Source organism: Scomber scombrus, chromosome 1 (genome assembly GCF_963691925.1).
Source record: "Scomber scombrus chromosome 1, fScoSco1.1, whole genome shotgun sequence".
Classification (NCBI taxonomy): domain Eukaryota; kingdom Metazoa; phylum Chordata; class Actinopteri; order Scombriformes; family Scombridae; genus Scomber; species Scomber scombrus.
Window position 1 is genome coordinate 14,375,868 of NC_084970.1, and position 18,502 is coordinate 14,394,369.

Below are 18,502 nucleotides of genomic sequence, written 5' to 3' on the forward strand. Positions count from 1 at the left end.
ATGGAAAACAGCTGGAATTGCACCAGGCTTTATAGTTCCAAAGCCAACAAGGTGCCCAGTCCCTTAAATACTCTCCAATGTAATTCTTTGCCCTTTGGTACTTGTTGGCAGCAGATTCCTCAGGCTGACCCACTGTTCTGAATCTACTGTGTGTGTGTGTGTGTGTGTGTGTGTGTGTGTGTGTGTGTGTGTGTGTGTGTGTGTGTGTGTGTGTGTGTGTGTGTGTGTGTGTGTGTGTGTGTGTGTGTGTGTGTGTGTGTGTGTGTGTGTGTGTGTGTGTGTGTGTGCATACATGTGTATTGACGTTGGGTGTGAATGTGGCAATGAGTGTGTACAGTGTGATGCCAAAGAGCTAAGAATAGCAGCCTCTAAATATCACGATTACAATGTTCTGGATGTGTGAGTAAACGAGAGAGCGAGATGTAACGTGTAAAAATGGAACTGGGACAAGACGTAAACAGCTGGAACTTTGGACTGCATGTGTAGAAGGCGCAGGGCTGGTATGTAGTCAGCTGGGTACAGTGGAAATCAGACCCGTGACTTTGGAGTACTGGACATGATGACCACTTGCTCAGGGCTTAAAGTCAGAAAGGCAATTGAAATCCATTAATTAAAAGCTTGCAGAATTTAATTTTAAATATATATTTATGCATGTGTATGGATGTAAAAGAAATGATAAGAGAAACATTTACAGCAGTCAGTTTCCTTGTTTTTAGTAGCACTAGCAATACGGTTCTAAGGATGGCAATGTCTGTCAGTCCACCACTTGGTCCTCTGGAAACAAAGTAAGCGGTAAAGAAATTAATGAGATGCAATTGTACAAAATAAGTTACATTACTCTGTGGTGTGTTCTTGCATGGCTTCTGCTGCTGCTGTTGAATCCACTGTGTGAGCGTGTTTCTGGCTTGTGTGGCTGTGTGTCCAACTGGCATGTCAATTTGACATGCATGCAGCTGACCAGGGCACTGCAGTCGTTTTGATATTTGGTGTGTGTGCTAGCCAGAGAATTCTGGTATCAGTTGCTCCAATAATAAAAATAGTAAATATAACCACAGGGGACAGTTTGGTCATTTCAGCCTTGCTGGATTTTAAATCTACAAGCTACTGCTTATTTATGGCTGCATAATACAATGACTATACTGACAAAACCAAAATCATTATGGTGGACATAAAGGGTCCAAGAGGCAAATTAGAATATCAACAAGCAAATACAGCAAATATATATCTAGTAACTGAGTTTGCTGTTAAACCATACATGATAATGTGTTGCATGATTATAAAATGATTTATTTTCAGGAAAGTTTGCAGAGTTTTAATTCTCTGTAAACTGATCCCTGCAAGAAATGCTTGTTCATCAAAACTGAGTTGCCACAAATGAACCAGATCATGAGGACGGTAACAAAGCAAGGCTAGCAAAAGCAAAGCAAGTACGCATTAACGTGTTCAGACAAAAGCTGTACAAGACTCAAAGATGTATGCTAATAAGAAATTGAAGTCCAAAACTAGTTCTGTGAGCTGCCCAGTGTGACTAGTGTGCTTATATTTAAGTGTTGAGAGACTGAACATTTTGAAGGCTAGAGAAAGGCCCTGGGATCATTAAAATCTGAAAGTCTTCTTCTCTCAAGAACAAGAAAGTGATTACAAATGCAACATTTTAGCCTGAAAGTAGACCAATTAACTCACGAAGTATCCAAAATTTAAAGGCTCATACAACTTCATGGCAATATGCCAAAAGGATATTAGAGACATCACCAGAACCCATGTATTTTTTTCTGGAGACTTTGACCATCCTGTTTTATGGTAATTAGCCCAGTGGGTACAAATGGAAATAAACAAACACTTTTTAGTTTGAGCCTTACTACAAGATTGATTTTTCATGTTTTGTCTATTTTAGAATGATAATGTTTTGTGACTTACTGTCCCCCTTTTGCAAAGAAAGTCATAAAGTAGAACTGATTGTAAATTGGCCAGTTTGGAGTTGCCCTTAGCCATAGATATTTTACAAAGACATCACCAGGATGTAATGTCAAAAGTTGCAGCTGTGTGTGTGTGTGTGTGTGTGTGTGTGTGTGTGTGTGTGTGTGTGTGTGTGTGTGTGTGTGTGTGTGTGTGTGTGTGTGTGTGTGTGTGTGTGTGTGTGTGTGTGTGTGTGTGTGTACGTAAGCTATGTCATCAGGCGCCCAGTGAATGGAAACACTCAAAGCCTCTGTGCCCATATGTGTGCAGTGTTGACATAACTGAGTGCAGCTGATTCTTTTAATTTAATTTGATTATTTATTCATGAATGTGTTTAATTATTTTACTCAGCATTGTTTCTGGCCTCTTGGTTCCACATACACACAAATATTGAAATCACTGAAGTACACAGAAAAACTTTGTTGGGCATCTACAACTATATATGGACAGTATTAACCATAACAGTGATAGTAATCTATTCCATTCTAAACATCACAGTTGAATATAACAATATGAATATGATGGTGTGTACTGCTGTAGTATTTCCATTGCACGGTTGCCAGGGAAAATGTCCTACTGCCCTGTGAACTGCAAGAGGTGTGACTGTACGTAACATTATAGTGCTGCAGAGATTAAGAGGCGTGACAAGCACATGGTGTGGAAGGGTGGAGAAATGTCTTAGTATGGGGTTGTCAACAAAGCGTCAGCTGGGAGGCGGTGCACAGTCCTGACACTGGAGAAGTTTCCCCTTGTAGAATCAAAGCAGATAGAAATGGTCTGGTGGTGATTTCTTCTTCATTGCATCCAAATGGATTGTGTGTAACAAAAATAATGCATTATGGATGAACAAGTTGACAAGTTAAAGGTAATTAATGCAATGATGACAGAATCAGTTTAACAGACATGTGCTCCTACAGTATTTTAAGTGTAGGTTCAGGAGTTGACTAGTGCCTTATGATTCCCATGCTGTAGGGAAAAAAAAAATTGACAATAAAAATGGAATCAACTGTAAAATCCAGGCTATTATGGAATATGCCAAAATGTGGATGCACTTTATAAAAATCAGTTTTCCTCAACATTATAAGACTAAGAAATGAAGAGAACAGAAAAGTTATGCTGAGAGTCTCGACTGTGTTTTGGTGTCATTTACAGGTAAAAATTTAAAATGGATTTCATAGGGCCCCAGTTGATCCTGATTCATCCTTAATTTCCACAATTCAAACTCTGTAAATGCAGTAAATAAAAGTGTCTTTGGGCAAGATGCAGTATCTCTGCCAGACTTTTGCATCTGATCATGACCTCTGACCTCCCTGCAGGAGAAAACATAAAGGGAAATTATTTTATTATAGGTATGAACGAAATGCTCTTTCCTGCATCTCTTTCATGAAAAAAAAAGGAAATCATAAAAAAGATTTCCCTTCTACCATCTTCTTTTGATGTGAATATAAATTTTGGTTCTATTTGCTACAGTTCTGTGGTCTTGTGATCTTGGGACACTGTGGGCTGGTCTCACTTCCCCTCCATAACAGGACATGGAGATTTTGACGTTAGACGCCAGCACTCCCTATAAGCACCTGTCCTTCCGCGTCACACCAAGCTTCCACTATGAAAAGCGTGTGATTGTTTTCCGAATGAGACAGTGTGCGTAGATAGTAGATTGGGACTATATATTCTCCATGAAGGCTATTTTCTCCATTCAACTGCAAGACCTGTTAGGACGGTGCACACCGAGACTTTTACAGGACAGTGAGAGATTGTTACTCGTCTTCTATTATAACATGGAGGTAAGAAATACTCAGTACTACCTGATATATGTATATGTTCAAACAGTCTGTACTACTGTAAGGATTATATGGATATTATAACTTTATTTTCACTTAGTTAAATTAATAAGTAATAGTTTGCTCATATTAGCTGACTGTAAACATGTACTAACAAAAATTAATGTTGATGGTATGCATTGGTTTTCATGTTGATCGAGTTAAGAATGTATCTACTTAATTAAAAATTTTGTAGCATAAAATCGAGGACTGGTTGTGCACTCATAGATGTAATTGAAAGAATGTAAAGCAATGCGTATGCCATACTCAGTTGGCATAATTATGGAAATCATTTTTAAACCAGTAGTTATATACAGCACAGGCCACAAAATTAGTGCTGGTAAAATACGCAAGTGGCCAGTATACGTCATTCCCCAGCCTAAAAAACACAATGGTAATCTATTGAGTAGCTGGTAAAATTTGAACATTCACTAGCCATTTGACTGATGATTAACTGAAAGTTAATTTTGCACCCTGATACAGTACATTGCCCTGAAAAGTCTAAACATATGTTAACGCTATGAGTGAGAACCCATGTTCCTTGACTGTAAAACCATCACAGGACCCACCCTCATCTGCTTATTTGATCTTTTTTTCAGTGCCATCCTATGTTTAATTCTGATATTCAAGCAGATATTATTACTAGTGACTGTACTCTGTACCCTACAGGTGGCCTTCTGTACCAAGGAAGTTAGCAGCCATGCAACCTCACTGTTGGCAAGTCTGAGCCTCCAAAGAGAACAAGCTCAGTTCTGTGACTGTGTGGTCAGACAAAGACAGAATCCAGGTCAGCTCTACCCTGCGCACAGGTGAGCAACATTAGCTGGTTTTATCATTTGCATGCACTAAGTGTGTGTGCTGCCACTACAAACTAGTTTTTAAAAGTAATTTATTCCCTGTTTTCTATTTAGGTACAGTTAGGTCCATAAATATTTGGACAGTGACACAGTTTTCGTAATTTTTGCTCTGTAGACCACCACAATGGATTTGAAATGAAACAATCAAGATGTGACTGAAGTGGGGACTTTCAGCTTTAAATCAAGGGGTTGGACAAAAATATGGTTTAAAAGTTTTTAAACACAGTCCACTTATTTCAGGGGCTCAAAAGTAATTGGACAGACTAAATAATCATAAATAAAATGTTCATTTTTAAAACTTCTAAGAATCCTTTGTAGGCAATGACTGCCTTAGGTCTGGTACCCATGAACATCACCAAACACTGGGTTTCCTTCTTTGTGATGCCAGGCCTTTACTGCAGCTGTCTTCAGTTGTTGTTTGTTTGTGGGTCTCTCTGCCTTAGTTTCTGTCTTCAGCAAGTTAAATACATGCTGGATCGGGTTAAGATCAGGTGATTGACTTGTCCATTGCGTGCGTGCGTGCGTGCGTGCGTGCGTGCGTGCGTGCGTGCGTGCGTGCGTGCGTGCGTGCGTGCATGCAGCCTGTAAGGTTTTAACCTACTGTCCCTACACTGAATATCCCTACCCTATAATTCATAGATTAAACACTACATATTTTCATATGTTAATTATTCATTAATTATTAATTATTAATTATTATTTCCTGTTTTTATGGTTTCAGTTTGAAAATATCAGAAGCTATGTCTTACATGATGATCATGGTTTTATACATCATCATATACCGTTCACATGTCCACTTCTGCTCTTTGCTCCCCTAGGTGTATCCTGGCAGCTTCCAGTCCAGTGTTGGCATCTATCTTGTCCTCCACTGGTGCTCTGGTGGAACTGCAGGCTCCATGTCTGTCCAACTCTATACTGGAACTTCTTTTGGACTACATTTACACAGGGGTTTTGCCATACACTTGTAACCCGCAAAAATATTCCAATCTGCTCACTGTCGCCTGTTACCTGCAGATGGATGAACTGCAGGAGGCTCTGGAGGCTTGTCAGCCAACTGAGGTGAATGATGCAGATGAAACAAAAGCTTCCCCTGGAGCTGAGGAGGGAGCATCAACATGCAACATGCATTGTGCAAACCACTGTAGTAGAGAAGATGCAAGCGCTTTAAGCAATGCAACTGTCTGTTGTAGAATATCTGACAGCACTGTTAATACAGTTAATTGCATATCTAGAGTGGATAAAGAGGGGCAAAAGGATATGTTTCACTCAGCTAGCACCATAGAAATACAACCTTGGCAGAAGAGCAAAGGAAGGGAGCTTGTGGAGGACAGGGAAAGCTTGTATTTACCTCCCACTGATGAGGTGCAAGAGGAAGAGAGGACCAGAGTGGAGAATGTGCAGCAACTGTGTCCGACAGTGAGAAGTAAAGCAGAGGAGGAGAAAACTAACAGAAAAGAGGAAGACAAAACTCAAAACAACCACTCAACCTCCCTCCCTCATGCCTTTACATCCCGAAAGGACAGTGGTTCTCCCTCACAATGCTCCCCCTCGTCCTTATCATCATCCTATCTGTGCTGCGGGGCAGTGCCTGTCATTCGTCACAGCAGTAGAGCAGCTATGCTCCAGCTGGCAGAAGTGTCTACAATGCCTCCTTACCACCCAGTATACCAGGCCTCAGCCAGCTCCTGCAGCAGGGACCCTGTCTCACGATCAGCAAGCACAGACAATGACAGCATTGTTGAAGGTATTACTACTAAACACAAAAATCACTATGGGACAGAGAATTTGGATTACAGAAACAATAAAGACCACTTTGCACCACAAAGTTTGGATTTCAAGGACAGTTCAGATCAATGTACAATACAGGATTTATGCAAATCCAGCACAGGTCGATCTGATGTGCTGAAAGAGGATTACAACTGCAGCAATGCAGATCATTTTATTAAACAAAATGATGAACATATGGGCAATGGATTATCCCATGTTACAGATCGTAATGATCACCATGTCCAGAGTGATAATAACAAAAGGCATCATAGGGATGACTCAGTGCTACGTAGTTGTGATGATTTCCCCTCCAAACACCAGCAACTGGAATGTACTTATAGCCATGATGTCTCATTGGTGACTGTAGGAAAGGAGCGGCCCATTCACTCTCAAAATCCGAGAACTTTAGTTCCACTACCTGGAGAGGACTCAAACACAGGAAATGGCCCTCTTTTTGAGGATTTCTCTCCCAAGGGAGAAGCAAAAGAGGAACAAAGTTACTCTAGCTGGTGTACAGATGAAATAGATGGACAGGACAGCAACTGTAAGCAACATGAAAAGGACTCAGACAACAGAGACATGGCTATGACAGATAAAAGAAGCATTGCAGATGTGTGTCTGCCTGCCTCTGCCTCACCAGTATCAAGTTGGGATAATGCCTCAGAACGCCGCACTTCCCGGGCATTGGAAAATAATTCAGACACTGAGATTGCAGAGCCAGGCATAGTTTTTTCAAAGCCTACAGACAGCAATAGGTTTGACCCCACATATAGTGCTGTGGGGCAGTCATACCATGGACATCTTCATTATCACTTCCTGTCTCAGGAGGACACATATATCAAACACAGAGCCTCTGATAACAACCACTCCAACCCCAGTCACCCTGTCCATTTCAGTCGTGATCATTCAGAACAGTCCAGTGATGAGGGTGAGGGTGGTACCTTTTCCAGTCCAGGTCACAGTCCTCTGAGGAAGCACTTTGCCACAGGGGATCCAGACCAGGTTTTACTGCTGGACATTAGCACCAAATCTGCAGAGTTGCTAGTGTCCTACAAACGCAGACTTGAGGAAGGAGAGAAAGTGGTTGGCAAACAAGACACATATGGGGCTGAGATTGTAAACAATGATGTAGAGCAACGGAGTGAAAAAACATTTGTAGCAGGGGTTGAAAAGGGAGAAATTGGAGTTCAATTTCAGGCTGACACCTTTGATGAGCCTAAGACAAAATTATGGGTAAGAGAGATAAATGATAAGGAAAACAAATCGTTTGGTAAAGACCAAAGCAGGCCAGGAGTTGAGCTTATATATAAAGTTGGCTCTTTGGATGTGGAGCAGGTATCCAGGTCTAAAGAGGGTGAAAAAACAAGTACCTTGACAGTCTGCACACCTCCTAGTGTGCCAGACCCTGTGCAAGCCTCGATGTCATCTACCTTGTCCATCTGCATACCTTCTACTCTTTCAGTCAGCACACCAACAAATATATCAGCTCATCTGTCAACTCCTGTTCACCACCCTTTCCAGTGCTCTCTGTGCGAGCGTTCCTTCAGCCAGCGAGGCTCTCTGAATAGACATGTGCGGAGCCATCTTGGCGTACGGCCCTTCCCCTGCCCCCGCTGCCCTATGACCTTTTCACGGCAGTACCGTGTCACAGAGCACATGCGTGTTCATGAGCGGTGTGCTCCTGGGAATGACTTTCAAAAGCACCCTGCCTCTTGAATTTAAGACAATGCAGGGAGGCCACACAAGTTACATTTACTGTCCTATCATTAAAGGATGGTATCAGCTCAGATAAAAACAAATATGTTCCATATTGTGAAAATATATGGAATTCATTTTTGAGATAAAGTTCTGAAATTAATTTCAGAATTCATGGCTGTCTGCTCCCTCCAGAGGCCAACAGTGGGAGCTAGCCCTGATAACACTGCAGGGCAATGAAAATGAGTTATTAAAAATATGGAGTTAGAGGATAAAGAAACACAACTCTAAATGAATGCTAATGTTGCACCTTATCTGCTGGATGTGTAAATAATGAACTGTTGGTAAGTTTGTCATATATGAATGAGGCATTATGAATCACATGCCAGTTTTTGACCAACACATTTTTTTAAATGTTATGACCAGAAACACCAAAATTCCCTTCAGCATATGTGATGATGCACAGAAATGATGACTGATGGTGTAATAGGACAGACAGTTGTAGGATAGAATAGATATGTTCTCATTGTATTCAGTGTGGTTTTAAACATTGCAATTACACAAATATAACTCAGCTGTGTGTGCATTTCTCTTGCCTGTTTTGGTTGTAAAAAGTTTTTTCATACTTTTGCATTTTGACACAATGCTGGTTGGCTCATTACATTCATTAGACTACAGATAATCTACTCATTAGGCACTACATTGTAATTAAGCATGGGGTTTCATTTGAAAGACAGTCAACATGCTACAGTATAATTTCATTGGCAGCTGGTGCTTGGAAATTAGAGCACCTGTAGTTTCAAGCAGAAATACATAACTTTCTAAATGTTTCAAATACAGCAAAGATGACAGAGTATCAACTGTGACATTTTCTAAGGTTGTTATTTATGCTATCAAAATGTCACCAATAATGTGAAGTGTTATAGCATTATATATGTACAGCTTCCAAGGTTATATTGCTTACTTATGTGTAGGATGTCAAACTTGTCATAATGTGTAATTAATGACAAATGCTATAATCAAGTGATAAAAACATTATTCATTGCAATTTTCATTCCTTCCTTTATGAATGTCAGTGTTTCCTAAAGAGATTTAAATTAGAGAATAATAACAGCTGCTCATTTTATGACAGTAACAAAGAAACGTGGCTTGTCTTTTTGTCTCATGCACAATGTTTATGTGAGATGCTAGTTGTTTAGATGTTTATATAAGACTCCAGTTTTGTTGTTTTCTTGTTAAAGCTGAATAATCTCAAACCCAGTTAAACAGAATTTGAAAAAGGTGTTTGCTATAATTAAGAAAACCTGGCTATATTTTGTTTACAACAAACAATCTGAACCTACAGCAGCATATAACGCTTACTGTGTTCAACTGGAAATGTAGAATATTGACTTTTTCTGATGTTATGACAGTTTAAATAAAAGCCAGCAGTACCTAGAATTGTTCTTTCCTAATGTGCCAGATAAGTTGTTACATAGAACCATTGATGAGTTGTCCTTGAAAAATGTGGGCAGGTATTTAAAAAAAATACTTTACTAATACTACTACTAATATTTGTAAAGTAATCTGTTCGTCACCAGCTTACCTAGCGATGGAGCTGGATCACAAGATTATGAGAGAATCCTTATAGGAAACTCGCTGATTGGTCAGAACCGCTGGTAGTGAGAAGGGTGTGGTTGAATCCAAATATGGACTTGCGAACTGGAAAAGGGTCACCCACTGTACTACATGACGTTTGACTTTACTACACAACCGCCACCACCACTCTCATGTTTCATAGTAATGGCAGGCCTTGGCATGGCATGACATGAACCCTAACTCTAACCATCCCACTCCTTATTCCTAAACCTAACCAAGTGGGTGTCTCATGTAGTAAAGTGGGTGTGTGGTGTAGATACTGTGCATCTGCAGATAGACCTATTTGACATACTGCACCTTTGCAGACTTCAGTCACACATACTGTAACGTGTTCACCATCATCATGTCAAGTCTGTGAGGACATCAGACGGAAAGGCTATAAAAGCCACTGATAGGCAGGCCTTAAGTCTGCTTCACTTGTTGCTGTGGAAAATTTAAGTGACAGCTATGTACACAGTAATCACTGCAGCAATTGCCTATGATCCACTCATACAGGCGGTTACTCTCCAAGGAGGACAGGTGAGATTGGCAGTGGTTGTGAAAAGTTAACTCGATTACTTTTGTGTTAGCCCAAAACAATTGCTGAGGTGATGATGATGATGATGATGATGATGATGATGATGATGATGATGATGATGATGATGATGAAACTTCCTATCATCTAGTCATTCTGGTATTTATTTTCTCTTGTTGCAGACAAGGGCTCCATACACCAAACTGTACACAAACATACCAGTGTTGAAAACCTATCTTGATCAAAATGAAAACCTCAAATGACTCTTTGAATCTCTGGAGCAGCTTTCAACACCTCTCTCTACCCGCACAGAGACAACAACTGGGTATACCATTTATAGCTTCTGATTTTTCTATACTGGTTTGCTACTGGAGTATCCTTTAAGGTCACAATTCAAGTAATGGATGTTCCAAAATCCACTGTACATGTTATCATACACAGACAAGAATTGACATCAGAAAGGGTTAGGGTTACCTAAAAGTACAAGGGCTTTTCAAAACTGGTACAAAATTATATTTAGCTAAATGAAGATTTAGCAAAGCTGTGGGAGCCACAGATGGATGTCACATTAGAATCAAACCACCAAAATCCAACTGCATCAATTATTTCAGCTACAAACAATATTCCTAAATTCAAATGCTCCTTATGGCTACACCATCAACGTATGAATGTATGTGTGAATGAGTAAATGTGACTTGTAGTGTAAAAGCGTTTTGAGTGGTTGGAAGATTAGAAAAGTGCTATATAAGTACAGTCCATTTACCAATGGTCCTGCAGAACCACAAGAGCACATGGACTTCAGGGATACAAGTGGTGTCTACATCAGGGAAAGACTAATTGCCCAGCTTTCAGCACCGGTTCAGCTGCCAATCATGCTGAGACTTCATGGTTATGCAGCCATCTGATCTTTTTTTGTTTTTGTTCTGGTGGATTTTATTTCTTTGTTTTACCCCTTTCATTGTGTAATGTAAGGTAAATCAAAAAGGAACAAGATTTGTTTTCATGCCATGGTATTTTTTATTTGTCGATGTATATATTCTTTATGTTTCAGCAAGATAATTGAGGTAATCTTTTTTTCAACAATGGTGATAAACAATCATGATCAAAATGAAGATTGTAGGACACCTCTGTATTGAAAATGAAATAAATGACATGGCCTACAAAAACAAAAAACTGAGTAAATTATTTTTTTCAACAATTTTGCCAAATGATATTAATTTATCCTGCTGCACTTGTCATTTCTGTTCTCTCCTCTCTTCCTAGTCCTCCAGCTGCCTTTGCCATCGGGTGCAGATGGTGATACCAGTTATTCTAGTGGAGCTCTGGCAGTTCAGCTGTGGACGGCTCTGGACTGCAGTGTCCTTGATCAGAAGGACTTTCCATACATTCTAAGGTATATCCCTTCACTCTGGCTATGACTTTTATTTGTTGTCTGCTATGTTTGTTTCCCATGGCACTGTGCATGGCAGGAAAGAGTTTACAACCAGCTGTTGCTTCTCCACCCTGTTACCATGCCAGTTTTTGGAAGAATTAATTCCTGTTAGCACTGACAAAATGGAGGTAAGAAGAAATAAGGAGCCTACTAATGAAACACCTTTTTAACACCAGTGACATTCAGCAACCGCCTCAATTGATTTTTAAGTGTAAAAGGGCGGTCACCAAGCATACATCGAACAGGATATCAATATATAGCTATCTGCTCTTTAACCTGTATCTCCTTTTAAGGTTTTCCCATTTATTTTTGGCTTACTCACTAGACCCAAGACCATTTTGCTTCATTTCATTGAGAATTTTTCTAGAAAAGATCCACTAAATTGCACAAAAATACGCGATGTAATTCTAGAGAAATTGCTCTTGAATTTTCATGTGAATGCATAATGAAACGTGCCACTAAGTTGTTTTTTTGCATAATCCATCGTTATCATATTCACATAATGCCCTCAACAGAGGAATGCCTCACACCTATGAAAAGGTGGTCATATTCCTCACAGTGTTGTGAGTGAACAATATGATATCCATACATTTCTACACAACCATATAGGCTACACTAGTGATGTGTCGTTCGTGAACGAGCCGGCTCTAAGAGCCGATGCTTTGTAGTGAACGAGAAGAGCCGATGCCCGTCGGAGAGAGCCGAATCTTCAGCCTCCTGCTCGGCAGTCCGTTTGGCTGAGAATCCATGCAGGCAGGGGCCTGCCATATACCATTATGTAAAGAAGGAAGGAGGGCAGACGCTCCAAAGACAGTGAGTGTAGTGGTACAGGCCAGATACACACAGCAGAGACAGAGACAGAGGAGGATTTGAGTGCAAGCATGTCGATGTGTTCAGTTGTTCTGTGTTCAGTTCAAGGTTTTTCAGGTGTTTAAAAGTTTGATTCAAATGTTAAACAAAAGTAACTGTATTTTTTTTGTAATTACAAAAATGCATACAAATAAGACTTTTATGAAAACACTGAATGAAAACTTGCTTACCAATACACAAACCATTCATAATTGCTAAATCAGGCAAAAATAGAACGCTCAGAGTGATACTAAATGAAGAGCCGTTTGGGAGCCGTAAGAGCTGGCTCTTCTAAGGGAGCCGAGCCAAAAGAGCCGAATCTTTGAAAAGAGCCGGATTGCCCATCACTAGGCTACACACATTCAAATACATAAGTGTTTGTGAAAAAAGGGCCGGACTAAGACTAAATAAATTGGTTATTACAAGACCTTCTTTTATTGTTTGTCAGCCTATATTGGCATTAAACTGCACAGCGTTAATGGGGTAGGGTACAATAATAGAATGCATTTCGATTACCTTATAGCCAACTTCTACATATTTCTGTATCATGATCTGAATATTATTCCAGACCTTCATAATTCAAGTAACATTTGAATACAGTCTGTGTTTTACACATTTATAAAGAGTTTGTTTTTGTTTGTTTTTTTGTCTGAAATTGGGAAAAACTATGAAAAAGGTCACATTCCTATTGCAATGAATTGTGGGTAATTAAATCAGTGCCTGTCTGGTGAAGTCCAAGCAGGTCTGTCTGTGGATTTGCAGTACCTACATGACACACCTACTTGGTTAGGTTTAGGCATGAGTAGTGAGATGGTTAGGATTGGGGGTCAGGTGTGTGTGTTAGGGTTACAAAACATAGCATTGTCATTGTGGGCATGTTGTCATACGAAAGTACTGCTGTACTCAGTTACATCTTCACAGAGCTGCTTGCATGGCTATACATTGTAATGGTCTTGTTTCTGAGAAGAACTGTGGTTTTAACCAGACCTTTCTCTTGTCAACAGCAGACACTGCAGATTAAGTAGCAGAAAGTGCGATGCCACCATCCTGTTGAGTTATGTTGCAAACATCCAAAATAGGGAAGTACAGTGCTCACATAGTGTTGGAACATGTAACAGATCACAGAAACACCACATTGCAATACATATTATACATAGATACCTATAGTTGTATCTGTATTGCATTGTATACAGTCACCACAACATGCTGGTAAAAATGTATATTTAGAAATCCTGTTGTGCCCTGAAAGAGAAATATTTTGGTGTCTTTGTCTGCGTGTCACACTTCAACCCTTCTTCTTGTGGTTATAATTCAGCAGGCGTTTCAGTCGGTGTAGTAGACATCATTAGAATGACCTAAAGGGAAGAAAAAGAAAAACATATTAATGATTGACGTCCAAAGTCATGTTGCAACTTTGTTGAAGCTTAGCAAACAAAGTTCTCTTTTCAACCCCCACAATTATCATGCAATGAGTCCACAGTCCATTTGAAGAACAGTAATACACCCTGATGAAGATTTGACATTTTTAATGTGGGACTTGCTCAGCTCTCAGCACTGTCCGAAATATGTTTGGAAGTGTTTTTTCTGTCCTCTACCTGGCTCTTAGTGGAACGCAGGGCAGCCCCAGCCAGAATTGACATTACAATGAAAATAATTGCACCAACAAAACTGTAGAACACAAAGATGGCTTCCAGAGTTATTCCCATGTCCTGGAAAAACACACATAGATACATATTTTCAAAATACATGACAAACATGTAGAAAACACACAATAGATTTTCATGAAATTTACTATCACTTACTATCAGCCTATGGCCAAACTGAAATGCATTACAACTATAGATGATTATATTTTTTTAGCCATAATTTACAATATGTAGACCCAGTGTTTGAAATTAGATAAATAACTAAACATAAGAAGTCATGTTAATAACAAGCAAAATCTTTGGCAGCTTGTATCCACAATCTCACTCTTTCAGTGGGCAGTTCAGAGCAGAGCGGATGCTCCTTCGCATCGAAAGGAGCCAGCTGAGGTGGTTTGGGCACCTGGTTAGGATGCCTCCTGGATGCAACCCTCTAGAGGTACCCCAGGGCAGACCCAGAACACACTGGAGTGATTACATATCTCTTCTGGCCTGGGAATGCCTTGGGATCCCCCAGCACCTGGAGGGTGTTGCCAGAATAAAGGGTGTCTGGGTCTCCTTACTCAGTCTGCCATCGCAACCCAATCTCAAGTAAATGGCGAAAAAATGGATGGATGGAATGGATAACTGGCAAAATACAAAACTTACTGCAACTACTGAAATAATTCATTACATTTATTAAACTCACCTAAAATGTATGAAATGTTTTCTGTTTTAAATGTATTTTATTTTATGTCACAAAGTCAATTTTCATAATGGGCCATTTCATTTCATAATGCCACTTTTCATCACAAACTCTATTACAGTTAATAAAGAGACAAACAATGAACTCTTTAAAGGAACTCTTTAGGTCTTAATAATATTGCAAATTAATAAATAATTGTGATAGAGATGTGATCTATATTTATGAGGTATGTTTTACAAAGTAAAGAGAATAAAATTGGGGTAACATTAAGTTGATCTATTTTTTGATTTGTGATCAAAACTAGGAGAGACATGGCCACCAACAAAAGTAACAATTAATAGTAAAAAATAATAATGACCTCATAATCTGAGACCCATGCTGCTTCCTCAGTTTCTGTTGAATTGCCTTCCAGGTACTCATAGTGCCTGTAGAAGTGGCTGTGCACTATATATGGCAGTCTGGTCAATATAATCCAAAATGCCCCTAGTATAGTGACAATACTCAAAGCCAAGGACATGGTCACCTACATGTAGAAACCAACAGAGAATGATAAAGTAGAAACAAACTGTAATACAGTCCAGACACATAAATTTACAGAAGTTCATACATTAAATGGACAACATGGAGAGCAATGAAAATGGCCACGCAATGTGTCCAATGCAATGTTTTATGACCAAATAGCTGCAAAACGGATAACATTTCCAACCATCCTCAGCTGAACAGAAATGTTAGCTACTTTGTAATTATTTACTACTTACTACTTTGTAATTATGAACAAATGTTAGCATGCTAACATACTTAACTAAGATGGTGAATATGTTGGAATTGTCATTGTGAATATTCTGATATAAGGTTTTGGTCAAAGCACCACTGATAGTATAGCCCCCTCAGAACCACAGCCAGGCTGTAGACTCCAGTTGCACATTAATTTATTTAAACTCAAAGTCAGATTTCTAATGAGGTCCTCTATAATAATAGGTATTGGAAAACTTACCAGTATTGCTTAGAAATGTTACAATATGGCTTACTTTTTTTTTGGTTGGGTTGTGCTCTGTCAGAATGTATAGAATCCCACACAAGATGTACTACAAGAGGAAGAAAAGAAAAGGTGTTTTATTAAGTATACCTTAAATGTTTCATTTTTCAAAGACAAAACATATTGTTGAAGTGATCCAAATAATGTTAAAATTACAATCACCCTTCAACCAAATCCTATAAGAACATTTATTGTTGTTATTATTCCTACTATTAATAATAATAATAATAATAATAATAATAATAATAATAATAATAATAATAATAATAATAATAATAATAATAATAATAATAATAATAACAACATTAATAATAATAACAATAATATTAATATTATTGCTGTTTATACTGATGGGTAATTCTGTTTTTGTGCTACCAACCAGTGTTCCCAGCAGGTTTCCAGGTGGGAAGATTGATGATATATGTCCAATAGTGTCTGCTTGCAATGCAGCGGATATAATGATGAAAGATACGCCCAAGACCAGCACAACGATCTGAAAGAAAATTTAAAAAACAACTTCTTGCATGATCTCTTTGACTGGAAGCATCATAATTGTTGTGACTTAAAGTGGGTTTCAAATCTGTCTCACGCCAATAATCTTGGGTTCACCCTTAATGAAGCGGTGTAAAGGCTTGCTGCCCCCCACCGTGGTGCTTTGAAGACTTGCGTTATTCCCACCTGGGCCACTCTCAAAGTAGATTTCAGATGTCATCTTCTAAAGACACAAGAATACATGGAAATTTAATTGTATGTGCTGCACCCATGTTACACAGTTGTGATTCTGCTACTCAGTTTAGTTTTTCACTGAATTCATTTAAGATTAGCAGCAAATGAAAAAAAACATTGAACATACCTACCTTTAGTTTCAGCAGATTTACGCTGGCAAGAACACTATTTGGTGTTTCATGGCTCGTTAAAATAAGGAAACAATTTTTACACTTGTTTTTACATGTATTTGATTTCTTAGCATGAGTTGATTGGTTGTCTTTAGAACATTATGACTGTGACTGACTTTTAAAAACTCCCAGTACTTAATGCACTCAGTACCCTGATATCATGCTTGAGGAAATGCTTCTTCATGCCAGAAGTACATACTCCCTTACATTAAACAATGGTTGTGACTGTCTTTTGTAAAGCTTTAGCACACTGACAGTGTACATTGACATGTGAAACCATATGTGTGAAATGCAAAATGTAGAGCTAAGTGCAGCAAGTCCAGAATTTGGTACAGGAAAGACATTTTAGGACTTGTTATGTAGAATTTAAAAGCATATTTTAAAAATAATTATGTTCATCATTATCAAATTAGTTCATTTGAATTGAGTTTTTGTGTGTGTGTGTGTGTGTGTGTGTGTGTGTGTGTGTGTGTGTGTGTGTGTGTGTGTGTGTGTGTGTGCGTGTGTGTTTGTGTACACTGTAAGACACTGTACTCTTGCCCCTACAAGGACTTTTTAGTGTAATACCTTTTGAACAACCCCAATGTCAACATCACAAAAGTACTCACAGCTCACACGTCTTTAATTTAAAAAAGAACGTACAACTACAGCTCTCATGACTTTCTGACCAGATGTTAATGGCTCATGGGATAAGTTGTTGTAGACTTCTAATAAAACATTTGTCATTTTAAACTTTAAAATCGTTTAAAATTGATGTATTGAAATGTAACTGTCCAATACAGCAGCAAATACAAAGCATGCTTAGAGCATTAACAAGCCCCCACAAACATGCTTAAACTTTTAATTTACAAGCGCTAGTAATAAAATAAGTTGGAACTTGAAGGTCTGTCTGTAACTGTAACATTAACATGTTGGAGGTAGCTCAATGTTAACATGTTGAAGAAATCATGAAGTTGACATCAAGAAAAACTGATAGTTATGTACTGAGGAAATGCAAAACATATGTCTCAAAGAGGGAAAAACGTTCCCTGCACTCTGCTTAAGTTGCAGAGATTCAAGTCATTTGGTGTAATTTATCTGCTAGATGTTATGTTTCAGGCTACAATGTGGAACTGACCATTATTACATATTAATATAAAGTGGAAAACTATTGTTGTAATAGTGCCAAAATAAATTGTCAAATAAAACAGACCTTGTGCAGTTATGCGGTGCCTGCTGTAGTTTGGTGTTAGCTCGTCTTGTAATGACTCATTACGTTCCCATCTGCAGCAGAGTCACACTCACATCTGGAGCAGAGTAACAGTGATGTTTTGTGAACGATCAGTTAATTGTGAACATATCCAGAGCTCTGTAATGTTTGCTCGTTGTAGCTCGTGATTTAGAGCCATTGAAAGATTAGATTGATTTTTGTGGAGGCTTCTAGAGTCCTCTTGTTTGTTATTAAATCATGCAACAGTAAATACAAAGAACAACAGGACAAATCTTTGTTGTTGTTTTCTCATGTTATAATACTACATTTCATACGCATGATCTACCTGATTCCTCGGATGTGGTGGAAATGTATTGCACAACAGAGAATTAAAGTTCCAGGTTTGCTGATGATTCCAAAGTATCTGAACTTTTAGTCATAAAGGAGCTTTATCTTGAAATATTAGGGAGTCTTTCAAAGTGATGCTGCCCTTTTCTGTAGCTGTCATTAAAGTGGACCAATTGC

The 18,502-nt window shown here is 38.8% G+C and overlaps 2 protein-coding genes across 5 annotated transcripts; one reads left to right on the forward strand and one right to left on the reverse strand.

Annotated features, from left to right (window-relative positions):
* The first annotated feature begins 332 nt into the window (after nucleotides 1–332).
* LOC133982237 (uncharacterized) lies at nucleotides 333–9,434 on the forward strand. 2 transcript variants are annotated; one of them, XM_062421214.1, is made up of 3 exons: nucleotides 333–3,740; nucleotides 4,446–4,585; nucleotides 5,452–9,434. In XM_062421214.1, the coding sequence occupies exons 1-3, from the start codon at nucleotides 3,633–3,635 to the stop codon at nucleotides 8,114–8,116; spliced, it is 2,913 nt and encodes a 970-aa protein (XP_062277198.1). In that variant the 5' UTR covers nucleotides 333–3,632; the 3' UTR covers nucleotides 8,117–9,434. The 2 variants fall into 2 exon arrangements, with proteins under 2 accessions (XP_062277198.1, XP_062277190.1); XM_062421206.1 differs by lacking the exon at nucleotides 333–3,740 and having other exon boundaries at nucleotides 4,296–4,585.
* Nucleotides 9,435–12,936: 3,502 nt separating this feature from the next.
* Nucleotides 12,937–18,137, reverse strand: LOC133982253 (membrane-spanning 4-domains subfamily A member 15-like). Of its 3 annotated transcripts, XM_062421225.1 has the most exons (7): nucleotides 17,981–18,137; nucleotides 16,482–16,607; nucleotides 16,272–16,385; nucleotides 15,885–15,941; nucleotides 15,215–15,379; nucleotides 14,124–14,237; nucleotides 12,937–13,883 (listed from the first exon to the last, which is right to left on the reverse strand). In XM_062421225.1, the coding sequence occupies exons 2-7, from the start codon at nucleotides 16,602–16,604 to the stop codon at nucleotides 13,833–13,835; spliced, it is 624 nt and encodes a 207-aa protein (XP_062277209.1). In that variant the 5' UTR covers nucleotides 16,605–16,607; nucleotides 17,981–18,137; the 3' UTR covers nucleotides 12,937–13,832. The 3 variants fall into 3 exon arrangements, with proteins under 3 accessions (XP_062277209.1, XP_062277225.1, XP_062277217.1); XM_062421241.1 differs by lacking the exon at nucleotides 15,215–15,379; XM_062421233.1 differs by lacking the exon at nucleotides 14,124–14,237.
* Between the last annotated feature and the right edge of the window lie 365 nt (nucleotides 18,138–18,502).